Source organism: Phyllobates terribilis, unplaced genomic scaffold, assembly GCF_046119375.1.
Source record: "Phyllobates terribilis strain yellow unplaced genomic scaffold, ASM4611937v1 Scaffold_2__4_contigs__length_985480577, whole genome shotgun sequence".
Taxonomy (NCBI): Eukaryota; Metazoa; Chordata; class Amphibia; order Anura; family Dendrobatidae; genus Phyllobates; species Phyllobates terribilis.
This window is the reverse complement of record NW_027362762.1, coordinates 753,894,585-753,908,128: the sequence shown is the minus strand read 5'-3', so window position 1 is coordinate 753,908,128 and position 13,544 is coordinate 753,894,585. Positions and strand designations below refer to the sequence as shown.

Genomic DNA, 13,544 nt, shown 5'->3' with positions numbered 1-13,544 from the left:
CTCATTTAAAGATTTTTCTGTATTTTCATGACTATGAAAATTGTACATTCACACTGAAGGCATCAAAACTATGAATTAACACATGTGGAATTATATACTTAACAAAAAAGTGTGAAACAACTGAAAATATGTCTTATATTCTAGGTTCTTCAAAGTAGCCACCTTTTGCTTTGATGACTGCTTTGCACACTGTTGGATTCTCTTGATGAGCTTCAAGAGGTAGTCACCGGAAATGGTCTTCCAACAATCTTGAAGGAGTTCCCAGAGATGCTTAGCACTTGTTGGCCCTTTTGCCTTCACTCTGCGGTCCAGCTCACCCCAAACCATCTCGATTGGGTTCAGGTCTGGTGACTGTGGAGGCTAGGTCATCTGGCGTTGCACCCCATCACTCTCCTTCTTGGTCAAATAGCCCTTACACAGCCTGGAAGTGTGTTTGGGGTCATTGTCCTGTTGAAAAATAAATGATGGTCCAACCAAACGCAAACCGGATGGAATAGCATGCCGCTGCAAGATGCTGTGGTAGCCATGCTGGTTCAGTATGCCTTCAATTTTGAATATATCCCCAACAGTGTCACCAGCAAAGCACCCCCACACCATCACACCTCCTCCTCCATGCTTCATGGTGGGAACCAGGCATGTAGAGTCCATCCGTTCACCTTTTCTGCGTCAAAGACACGGTGGTTGGAACCAAAGATCTCAAATTTGGACTCATCAGACCAAAGCACAGATTTCCACTGATCTAATGTCCATTCCTTGTGTTCTTTAGCCCAAACAAGTCTCATCTGCTTGTTGCCTGTCCTTAGCAGTGGTTTCCTAGCAGCTATTTTACCATGAAGGCCTGCTGCACAAAGTCTCCTCTTAACAGTTGTTGTAGAGATATATCTGCTGCTAGAACTCTGTGTGTCATTGACCTGGTCTCTAATCTGAGCTGCTGTTAACCTGCGATTTCTGAGGCTGGTGACTCAGATAAACTTATCCTCAGAAGCAGAGGTGACTCTTGGTCTTCCTTTTCTAGGGCGGTCCTCATGGGAGCCAGTTTCTTTGTAGCGCTTGATGGTTTTTGCAACTGCACTTGGGGACACTTTCAAAGTTTTCCCAATTTTTCGGACTGACTGACCTTCATTTGTTAAAGTAATGATGGCCACTCGTTTTTGTTTACTTAGCTGCTTTTTTCTTGCCATAATACAAATTCTAACAGTCTATTCAGTAGGACTATCAGCTGTGTATCCACCTGACTTCTGCACAACACAATTGATGGTCCCAACCCCATTTATAAGGCAAGAAATCCCACTTATTAAACCTGACAGGGCACACCTGTGAAGTGAAAACCATTTCCGGTGACTACCTCTTGAAGCTCATCAAGAGAATGCCAAGAGTGTGCAAAGCAGTCATCAAAGCAAAAGGTGGCTACTTTGAAGATCCTAGAATATAAGACATATTTTCAGTTGTTTCACACTTTTTTGTTAAGTATATAATTCCACATGTGTTAATTCATAGTTTTGATGCCTTCAGTGTGAATGTACAATTTTCATAATGATGAAAATACAGAAAAATCTTTAAATGAGAAGGTGTGTCCAAACTTTTGGTCTATACTGTATCTTTTTAGAGAACTCTGATTTTTCTCCTCCTGGACTGATCTTTCATTCTCGAAATTCTCAGTTTATGGGTAAAATGTGTCTTCAGTGAATACAGATTTTCTCATTACTGAGATAAGAGGTGACAGTTGGTGCTGATAAGTTCTATGGAGAACTGTAACTGTTGTTACAAAACTTGTAGTAGAATGTTGGTCTCTAGCTCCTCTTCATAGAATTTTATAAGCACCAACTGTTATTTCCTATCTCAGTAATGTGAAACTCACTTCACTAAATACAGATTTTACCCCTGAATTGAGAGGGAAAGATCAGTCCAGGAGAAGAAAGAAGCCGATTTCTCTGATAATATTATACAAATTTGTAGTAATATATCTTATGTTTACTATTGATTTATGGAATAGAGATGAAAATGCTGGTTAATCTTTAATAATGGGGCTTGAAAGTGTCGGCTGTAATTTCCTGGTGAGGGTGTACCTCTCTGGTACCGGTTTGGACAGACTGTAACATTATCCAGAAGCCGATGCCGTTCCGGTTGTAGAGTTACTGGAGCGTGCTTGCTCGGCCTCCCGCGTGTCAGAAAGCCGATCTCTGAGCCTTAGCGCGCAGTTGGCCGTACCTGATCCTGACACGTGACACGGGGTATCTTTCCCTCACTTGGACGAGCATCTCATTAGCTTGCTGCTTCTCACTTTAGTCTTAATATGTACGGCCCCAACTAAACGAAAAGGCTTCATGCTGTATCCTAGCGACCGTCTCCTCGGGTCAGGGGCGCCCCGAGCACAGATTAGCGCGCTCTCCCTGCTCGGCTAGAATCAGAATGAATAAAACACTCCTGAGCTATTCTTCACCCTCCCTCTGCCTGCTGACTAATAACGAGCTCCAGCGCCAGGCAGTGAATCAACATGCGCAGCGTCTCTGAGCAGCCTCCTTAACCTTTATAGATCGGCAGAGCAGGTTTCCTGGATCCTACGTCTTCTGAGAAATGGCAATATGCTTTACGTGCAGCTTGGATGCTGCTTTGCCTTGCATGCAAATCATGCAGCTGCTGCTGTGGGTGTTTTTCTTCCCTTTCTGCGTTTTCCTCGGTCTCTGCGAAGAATTTTTCTTATTTTAATAGGCAGAAAACATTGTCTACATGTGGGATCTCCATGTCTTCTCCTGTAACAGGCATCACGGTATATAACATCGGCCACTGCATATATATAGTTGTGCTGAAATAGCAGTTTACCTAGGTGACTGTACTTCCTCAAGGAACATACTATATATGTGTGTTTGTTTGTATGTATGTATATAGGGTGTATATATAATGTGTGTGTAATATATATATGTATGTGTGATATATATATATATATATAATATATGTGTGTGTATATATATATATATATATATATATATATATATATATATATATATATATTATATAATTGCTCCATTTTGCTGTATTTAGTGGCTTGCTCACTTGTGCAGCTCCAGTTAGTGCTCAGCGTATAGGGAATCACTTGAATAGCCATTTCCTAATGGACCCCAAATACTTGGTTTTAGCAATCAGAGCAGAATAATGACGCTTTGCTTCCAAGCAGCAAAAATTAAAAATGTCCCTGCCTGCCCCTCTTCATCTCCAGGATGGTACATATGGGTCCTCCAGAAACAAGGATGTCTAATTATCAGGGTATTTTAGGGATTTGTGTTAGCAATCTGGTATGTGCTCTTCAAATAGCTCTAAATTGGAAGGCATATATTAAGGGCTTATTCAGACTGCGATTTTTCTCATACGAAAAAAGAAAAAAATGATACGAGTTTCATCATTGTTCCTTATCAGAGTTTGGAAAGAAATTTGATCAGTTTTTGATGCAAAATAAATGAATGGAGATTTCTCGAGCTTCTCCTATCAAATAGTCCATGAAAAATAGATGGAATCGGACTTGCATTGTTGAGTTTGATCTGAGACCCGAATCAATATCGGACATATCTGTGACTTTGTGCGGACCACTCGAGCTGCAAAATTCTACAGACATGTGACCAGCCCCATAGATAGGTCCGAGTTCGATCCTTGGAAACCGCAGATGGTACTGGTACGAGAGCTGCTGACCTCTGAAAGAGCCCTAACTAATTTACCAATTCCATTTGTTTTTTATGGTTCGCTTTTTTTTGTTCCCAAATCCCAGCTCGAGGATTGATCCGCCACTCAGAGATTACAGAGTAGCATCAGTTTTAGTGTTCAGGTCACTGACTGTTTTCTAAAGATACAGAGCCCCTTTAATATACTGACTCTGCTCTTGATAGTCAGAAAATTCCTTAACTTTTCATTTTTGCGTTTTTCCTCGTCTTTCAATTATGCGAGGACATTAAGGATTATTGCATTGATTAAACTTGACATGGCGCCGTAACCTTTCATATCGATACAAATTGCTATAATTTGCGGTAATTCAGGTCCTACCTAGTGCTTATAGCCTTGCATTAATTATGACTATATTAGCATTGTGTGGACTAAAGACAATGTCACCCGAATATGAAATGATTTCAGGTAGCGAGCAAATGGTGTGGTGTCAGAATTCCATTTATTCTGCTCGGCTCCTGGTCTTCACTGATTTTACCCATTGTCTTGGGGCTGAATTGCGGCTCGTATTTTCTTAAAATGAAGACTGCACTTTGAAAGCGATGTAATCATGGTGACCATCTCCAATTTCTTTTCCTGCAGGAAGTGGTTCTTTATTGCCTGGAAAGCAAATCTTGTGATGTTAACCACCGAGACAATGCCGGCTATTGTGCGCTACATGAGGCTTGTGCGAGAGGCTGGCTGACTATTGTTCGGCATCTTCTGGAGCACGGAGCAGACGTCAATTGCAGCGCACAGGATGGTACAAGGTGGGTAGCTGCTGGCAAGATTGCAGAGGGAGGCAATATTCTTAGATTTCACTACCCTGTAGTGTGTCAATTACTAGAATGTGAGGATACTAAAAGTGGCCAAAATCTAAGCCGGCAATCCACAGGCGCAGTCAGTGTTGGATATTATAGCTCCCTGTCTCTTGAATGCAGCTGCACTGCAGTACTACACATGGCCTCTGGGCAGGAGTGGCGCTGTTTCTAAAAACAGCAACTATATTTTTCTAACCTCACACAGCTCATCTAGTGCATCATTTGCATCCCACATCATATCACATATGAAAGCTGAGGATGTTTGTCTCTTCTCAGGCCCATCCATGACGCCGTGGAGAATGATCACTTAGAGATTGTGCGTCTATTGCTGTCCTATGGAGCGGATCCCACACTGGCGACGTACTCTGGGAGAACAATTGCCAAAATGACGCACAGCGAGTTGATGGAAACCTTCCTGACTGGTGAGAATATATCTTTTATATTTCATGTGTGGCTATGACCAAGTGCCTGAAATGCGTAAGTGACTGCTGTTTCTATATGTCTTGATTTTTAAAGCTGCGTGAATGCGGCCTTGGCATTGTGTGATCCGCTGGACGACATTTTTTCTGTTGCTTTGTATATTTGGACGTGTATCAGATATAATGCAGCCCATAATTGCAGATTGAAAATGTAGACAATTCCAATTTCATTACCTGTTAAACATTAGCGATCATCGCATTGAACGTACAAGCGCGGTTTTCTTATCAAGGGCATTTTACCGTTCTAAGACAGCAGGGTACAGATCTTGGCAGCTCCGCTACGCAGATGTGATAGCTGCTTCCTTCCCCCTCCTCCTACTGTACCAAAGACAGCTAAATTAGGCAGCGAGAGTATGATCTTAGCTGTCACGTAATGAGAAATCCCAGTGACTGGATTGCAACCTGGTTTAACCCGCAGGTTTAATAGCTCCCGTGCTGCCACACGATGTCTGCGCTGCCCCCGCTGTCACAATTGCCACTGTTTAGACTCAATTGCTTCCGATGCTGCTTTTTAAAACCCTTATTTGAGAAAGAAAATGCTTTGGAAAGTCAAAACAGATAGAACCAGATTAATTTACAGATTATTAGCAATGCACATATCTAGGAGAAACATTGACTAGTTGCCATTTTATCATTAATGTTATTACGGTGTATGTATGACAACAGATTCCTCTTTTTTATCTATCTTCAAGAATCATTAACTTAATGATACAAAAACCGTGTTCCAGACTACTACCACTAATGGCAATCAGGGTTACTTAAGAAGTCCTCCTTAAGGACTTGGGAATTTTAGTTTTTTTGCACTTTCTTCCCGCACCCCCCACGCTTCGTTCAAGTGCCATAACTTTATAGCCATCTGAGGACTTGTTTTTTGCGGGACAAGTTGTAGTTTTTAATGAAGGCATTCATATACAATGTATTAGAAAATCGGAAAAAAAACTTGGGTTTTATGTTTACGGCATTAATTATGTGATAATGATTCTCCAGGTCAATAAAACTTCAGTAATACCAAACTCGTCCCCCCCCAATTTTATTTTTTTGTGTTGCCATTTTCTAAGACCAGTAACTATTTTATTTTTGCATGGAATTGTTCTTATTCTTTGTGCCCTAAGTTGATGTTTTCAGTGATACTATTTTGGGGGTATTTGTGACATCATTGTTTTTCATTACATTTTGTGGGGTACAGCGGTGACAGAAAAATGCCATTTCTATCATTCCAATACTTTTATTTCTGCGTTTAACGTACAGTTTAAGTATATTATTATAGACTGGACCTTTTTGGATGCGACAACACCAAATGTTTCATTTTTTTTTTTTGTTCATTTTTTTATTTAATTTTTGACGTCGGGAATAGGATGATTTAAACTTTTATATATCATTTAATTTTGAAATATATTTTTTTTTAACTTTGTTTTAATTTTTACTAAGGAACTTGACTTTGCAGTCAGTTTAGTAGTGTTTCTCTTATAAAGCTCAGCTCGTGGCTGTGATATCATTTAAATGCCCTGTCAGAGATTGACAGTGGCATTTAAACAGTTAGCTGCAGTGATCAGTCACTGCAGCTACATGCAGATATGTCGGTTAGGTAACACAGCTGCTGTCTGCCTGGTATGAAGCAGGTTCAGCTCCTGAGCCAGCTTCATGCTTTCAATAATAATAATTTTATATAGTGCCAATATATTCCACAGCACTTCGCAATTAAGCATCAACTTATGACAAAATTGTATGTCATAGGTCGTTAAGTCGTTAATGCAGTTTGCAATGATACATGCCATGATTTAACACTGACTTTAAAGAGGGTTTTCAGTATTTTAATATGGATGACCCCGCTCTGATCAGGTGCCGGGCTCTGGTCAGGTGCCTGGGCTCTGGTCAGGTGCCCCTGGTTCTCTTGATTGTTCAACTATTTAACTGAATTCCTCAATATCAGGTCATGGGGAGGTCCAGTGGCATAGCTCCATAAAGAATGAGAAAAAGCTTGCAGTACCTTTCACGGCCAGTACACAATGTACGGAGCTGTGATATTTCCAGTACACCCCACCACAGCACCTTTTCTTAGCTGATCAGTGGATTTGGTCCTCCAGTAACCTGATCTCGATGACATTTCCTACCGATGGGTTATCACTATTAAAATCTTTGGAAACCATACATGGGGCACCTCCATACACACGATCAACGTCTCCTAACACAACTATGCTGAGCATCTGTCCTACTGTATGAAACAGTCTCGTAGAAAAATAGTAATGATAATCCTCGAGCACCTGCTGGTCTCAAGTAGTAAATGTGTCTGTACTAAAGATGAAGGCAGTGTCAATCTTGTACGTGAACAGTATTTTGTGATTGTCATAATTTGTGATATGCAGCCTACTGTTACGTGTATCTAACGCCGTCTTTTCCCCTCCTCTCCTAGAATACTTAACAGATTTACAAGGTCGGAGTGGAGATGACCCTGGACTCTCTTGGGATTTCTACGGCAGTTCCGTCTGTGGTGAGAATCCTTATTATACCTTGTTAATTAGAAGACCAGAAAAGTTCCTTACAAGCAGATCGTGAGACACATTGCTGGAAATGAGTTGTCATCTAATGAAAGTGACTAATGGCAAGATCTAGCTGTCTCATGACCAGAAATCGGTGGCTTGACAAGGTGTTGGCACTTGTATAATATACAATTATATCTGAGTGTCACATCAGTCAGGAAGCTGAGGAGGCAAAGTGTAGATCACGGGAAGATGATCACATTTGGGAAACCTGCGGACTATGTACGTGTAGTGTTATCAGTATGAATATCTCTATTAGTCAGATTGATTGCTGCAGTCTCTTAAGAGAGAATTACCTTTTGGCCACTATGAACGAGATATATCTATCTTTATTGTGTATGTATAAGTCGTGATTTACAGCAATTCATAGCTTAAAGAGGACCCTTCACTTGCTAAAAATGTTATTTTTTTGTTACCTGCCACTTTTTCCCTGAATCTGACATTTTTTAATTTTGTTACTGCGCCACTCTTCCTGAGATATGGCCCCTATCCGTGTATGTAAGTCTAGTCTTGTTAGCAAAGAGAACGTGATCCTCAAGAAGACTTTCACAGAGAAGAGTTTAGGATCACTCCTCCTTAGCTATCAAGACTAGATTTACATACAAGGGGTAATACCTAAGGAACAAAGACATGGGAAGTGAAAAAAAAAATATGTTTAGGAATGCAAGTAGCATTTATACCAGATTAAAAAAACCTGTATATGTGGGGCAAGTGACAGGCCCTCTTTAAGACTTAACCAATTTAGAAGAAGAGTATTAATGAGGAATCAAATCTTATTAATATTTGTCTTGCTGCAGATGCAAAGGATGAAAGTGGATTTGACATTTTGGCAAATCCTCCAGGTCCCGAGGATGATGATGATGACGGTTGTGTGGACGCTTTTGAGTTTGAATTCTCAGATAACCCTCTTCTACCTTGCTACAATGTACAGGTGTCTCTCTCTCAGGGGTAAGTTATCGTTAATAAGTATCACATTGTCCTATTTTTATTAGAAACTATGTGGGTTCCTTCCATTCATGATATTTTTAAAGGGACTCTTGTCAGCAGGTTTATGCTGTATAATCTAACAGGAGCATGATGTAAGGACATAAACCCTGATTCCAGTCATGTATCACTTAGTTTACTGGGTGCAGCAGTTGTGATAGAATCAGAATTTTCGCTGCTGCAGATGTAGCAGAGCTCGGAATGTTGAGCCTTGTGTAGTAGAGCTCGGAATATTGAGCCCTATATAACACCACTGTCAGCTCTCTGTGTACACTGTATATTGACAGAAAGCTGCTAGTCAGTGGTGGGGGGCGAGGTTGGACCAGGAGGCACAAAACAAGCAGTCCTCTAATGATAATCTGCTGATAACGGACTGATTTCCTTAAAACAGCAAAACACAGCCTAGTAAGTGACACATCACTGCAAAAAGGCTCTCAGCCCCTACATCAGGTTGCTCTCAGATTGCATAGTAAAACCTGCTGACAGATTCCCTTTAAGAAGTTCTACTAACACTGAACTAGGAGGTAAAATTGCTTTTCCAAAGCAGGCGACGAAACTTGTGACTAAGGGTTTCAAAATAGCTTGTGACATCCTTCTCCTCTCTGATCCCTCTCAGACATTCAACAGAGCCAAGATTGGTCATCTGAGCAGAAACTGCCACCAAGTCCTGTTATGCTCACTCGTTTAGCCTTCAAAAGCATTCTTCATAGGAGCCTGTAGAGATATCCGTGCCCAAATTTCTAACTGGGCAGTTTTTTTTCCATGATGAAGTGGAGTCTGTTCTATTTTGAGCCAAGTATAGCACATTTGGTCCATATCATATTTGTGACCATTCGTCCTTTTTCTATATCCTGTTACTGTTGACTGGGTTAGATGGAGCAAACTACTGTAAGTGGCTTTCTATGCCTGTAACCAAACCATCACTGCCATTTGCCAGTCATTTAGTAATTGTAACAATTCCATCCCTCAGTGCTGAGCTGTTTGTGCAGTGATTGACAGCTCAGTTGCCCAGTCTGGTGCAGGGGCGTGCTGAGCTGTCTGGTTTTATTAACAGGTCGGCCGTCCAATCTGAGACTGGGAGGTGCCGGGCTCTGGACAGGTGCCGGGCTCTGGACAGGTGCCGGGCTCTGGTCAGGTGCCGGGCTCTGGTCAGGTGCCGGGCTCTGGTCAGGTGCCGGGCTCTGGTCAGGTGCAGGTGCTGGTCAGGTGCAGGTGCTGGGTTCTTGTCAGGTGCTGGGCTCTTGTCAGGTGCAGGTGCTGGGCTCTTGTCAGGTGCAGGTGCTGGGCTCTTGTCAGGTGCAGGTGCTGGGCTCTTGTCAGGTGCAGGTGCTGGGCTCTTGTCAGGTGCAGGTGCTGGGCTCTTGTCAGGTGCAGGTGCTGGGCTCTTGTCAGGTGCAGGTGCTGGGCTCTTGTCAGGTGCAGGTGCTGGGCTCTTGTCAGGTGCAGGTGCTGGGCTCTGGTCAGGTGCAGGTGCTGGGCTCTTGTCAGATGCAGGTGCTGGGCTCTTGTCAGGTGCAGGTGCTGGGCTCTGGTCAGGTGACGGTGCTGGGCTCTGGTCAGGTGCAGGTGCTGGGCTCTGGTCAGGTGCTGGGCTCTTGTCAGGTGTAGGTGCTGGGCTCTGGTCAGGTGCAGGTGCTGGGCTCTGGTCAGGTGACGGTGCTGGGCTCTGGTCAGGTGCAGGTGCTGGGCTCTGGTCAGGTGCTGGGCTCTTGTCAGGTGTAGGTGCTGGGCTCTGGTCAGGTGCAGGTGCTGGGCTCTGGTCAGGTGCAGGTGCTGGGCTCTTGTCAGGTGTAGGTGCTGGGCTCTTGTCAGGTGTAGGTGCTGGGCTCTGGTCAGGTGCAGGTGCTGGGCTCTTGTCAGGTGCAGGTGCTGGGCTCTTGTCAGGTGCAGGTGCTGGGCTCTTGTCAGGTGCAGGTGCTGGGCTCTGGTCAGGTGCAGGTGCTGGGCTCTTGTCAGATGCAGGTGCTGGGCTCTTGTCAGGTGCAGGTGCTGGGCTCTGGTCAGGTGACGGTGCTGGGCTCTGGTCAGGTGCAGGTGCTGGGCTCTGGTCAGGTGCTGGGCTCTTGTCAGGTGTAGGTGCTGGGCTCTGGTCAGGTGCAGGTGCTGGGCTCTGGTCAGGTGACGGTGCTGGGCTCTGGTCAGGTGCAGGTGCTGGGCTCTGGTCAGGTGCTGGGCTCTTGTCAGGTGTAGGTGCTGGGCTCTGGTCAGGTGCAGGTGCTGGGCTCTGGTCAGGTGCAGGTGCTGGGCTCTTGTCAGGTGTAGGTGCTGGGCTCTTGTCAGGTGTAGGTGCTGGGCTCTGGTCAGGTGCAGGTGCTAGGCTCTTGTCAGGTGCAGGTGCTGGGCTCTTGTCAGGTGCAGGTGCTGGGCTCTGGTCAGGTGCAGGTGCTGGGCTCTGGTCAGGTGCAGGTGCTGGGCTCTTGTCAGGTGCTGGGCTCTTGTCAGGTTCAGGTGCTGGGCTCTTGTCAGGTTCAGGTGCTGGGCTCTTGTCAGGTTCAGGTGCTGGGCTCTTGTCAGGTTCAGGTGCTGGGCTCTTGTCAGGTTCAGGTGCTGGGCACTGGTCAGGTGCTGGGCACTGGTCAGGTGCTGGGCTCTGGTCAGGTGCTGGGCTCTGGTCAGGTGCTGGGCTCTGGTCAGGTGCTGGGCTCTGGTCAGGTGCTGGGCTCTGGTCTGGTGCTGGGCTCTGGTCTGGTGCTGGGCTCTGGTCTGGTGCTGGGCTCTGGTCTGGTGCTGGGCCTCTGGTCAGGTACTCCTGGTTCCCTTGATTGTTCAGCTATTTAACTGAGCTGGCAGTCCCAGATAGCTGGCAGCCATAGCTTCAGCTAATTGTGGTTGGTTTACTCTGTTGCTTGTATTTTGCTTGTTGATGCATTGATGTATTGCTGCCTGACTTTGGACCTCGTTCTGACCATCCGTCTGTTTAACCCCTTTGCTCTGATCTACTATCCTCCTGGTATTTTGTCCTCGGACCGTTACCTGACTACGACTTTGTCTCTTCCCTCTGTTTATGACACACTTTCCTGGCTATTGACCTCGGACTCCTCGACTATCCTGACTCATGGCTCTTCTGTGAGAAGTGACTGAGCGTCACAGCAATATTTATGTGCACGGACGCTGTAGTCTAAAGTCATGGCAGTATGGCAGGTGTTAGCCACTAGTGCGATTTACAAAGACACATATAACTAATCAGTCCCTGAGAAAAAGTGACCCTTCTGCCAAAAGGTCCATACCCCTGGGTCTGTCTGCCCTGGAAGGTAATTGGGATACATTAGCCCGTTCTTATAGATTCTGATTAATTAACCTCTCAATTATGTTCATTAGCACACAGTAAAAGCGAAGAGAGAAAGCCGCCTGTATAAGTCATTAAGACCCATGTGAGATAAAGATTGCTGCTAGTAAAATGCCTATAACAGTTGCTTTTTTCCCATTCTAGGCCCAGGAATTGGTTGCTTCTGTCCGATGTCACCAAGCAGCTCAAGATGTCCTCGCAGTCATTCAGCAGCGAGCATCCTCACCTGGAAATAGTCAGTGTTACAGGAGCAGAATTCTACAAGCAAGTATCACTCAGCCAGCTCTTTTCTTCTCCCGAAGATCTCGAACGCTTCAGTCCAGACAGCAAAGAAATGCTCGAGCTGGTGGAGATTACAAGTGAACTGCAAACATTACTCGGATCCTCCATTGAGTGGTTGGATCCCGAAGGAGACACGTCTTATGTCAGTTGTTAAAAAGCCAATTCTGTAAAATAATTTCTATTTTGTGAATATGTGATATAGAGAGAACACTATTCTATAAATACCGGTGTAAAAATTATATATAATATCTATAAATATACATATAAATATATATATATATATATCTCCATATAAGGGGTTGGGTTTTTTTTTTTTTTTTTTCCTTTTCCCAGAAAACCCTAAATAGATTTATAAAGTCCTGAAAAATTCAGTACACTTTTTGCTTTGTGAGAGATAATAATTTGTTTTTAATTGTAACACTTTATTTTATTATACATTTTTCTGAATTAAGACTTTTTTCGTAAAGCACTGAAGGCACGAGAAATACTTTATAATTTGTATTTAAAAAAAAAGAAAAGTCGTATGGACAAAAAGGAGCAGCACTTCATGACATTTTTATGTTTACAAAAATTACCAGTTTTTTTGGTAAATAACGTTGGATTGGATCCAAATTTTGTAATATAAATGAAATTCTGCACATATAAATATATAAATATCCATAGAAAGGTGTTTGAAGTTTTGTAATCTAATTTAAAAAAAAAAAAAAAAATCTGGGAAATTTTAGTTTTCACACTTAAATTGAGTGTGCGCTTAATGCGTGTGTGTATATATGCTTATATATGTGCATTTCTATATGAGTGTGTGCACACGCCTGTATACATGTATAAATCTATACATACATTCAGACGTTTTATGCTCTAATTTAAAGACAAAGACTTTGAGCTATTTTTTTTGCTTGTATAATATTGAAGCTGTAAAATAAAGTGTTGCGATCCAGATGATTTGTATATAGACTCAAATTTCCTGAGATGTGTGTGCAATGTTTTCAGATCCGTGTTTAAACTTTGTAAGTAAACCACCTGCCTTTGTATTTATATTTTACAAGATTTTTTCTTAAAAAGGCAATAAAACCGTTCAGTAAATGGATATTGTGCCCTTGCGTTTCTCACTTTCTTTTTAGGGAGTTGAAGACCACTGGGAGGGGTCGTATTTCTTTATATTTGATGTTGGCAAGGTTCTAGACAAGGGCTATATGGGCCGCATTTAAGATGTACACTTTATTTTTGATGTTGATAAATTTCTTATTATATCATTTATAGGGCCTGGATCTTTATTTTACTGAAATAGAGCTCCAGATCTCCGGCTTAGGGTTCGCTCACACAAGCATTTATATCAGACGAGTGCTAAGCGATGTTTTATCGGATAGCACTCGGACCAATGTTATACTATGGGGCAGTGCAGATCTGTGTTTTTTTTCTCATGCCGAGTGGATTCGCTAATGTGCTGACACACACCCATACAAGTCTA

At 43.1% G+C, this 13,544-nt stretch overlaps 1 protein-coding gene across 4 annotated transcripts in view; it reads left to right on the top strand.

Annotated features, from left to right (window-relative positions):
• Positions 1–12,805, top strand: part of BCOR (BCL6 corepressor) — a 174,850-nt gene extending 162,045 nt beyond the window's left edge. For all 4 annotated transcript variants that reach the window (XM_073667300.1, XM_073667301.1, XM_073667302.1 and 1 more), the window contains 5 exons: positions 4,291–4,457; positions 4,785–4,930; positions 7,398–7,475; positions 8,322–8,472; positions 11,939–12,805. In XM_073667300.1, coding sequence (XP_073523401.1) covers positions 4,291–4,457; positions 4,785–4,930; positions 7,398–7,475; positions 8,322–8,472; positions 11,939–12,230 — 834 coding nt within the window. In that variant the 3' untranslated portion in view covers positions 12,231–12,805. The remainder of the gene's footprint in view (positions 1–4,290; positions 4,458–4,784; positions 4,931–7,397; positions 7,476–8,321; positions 8,473–11,938) is intronic.
• The last annotated feature ends 739 nt before the right edge of the window (positions 12,806–13,544 follow it).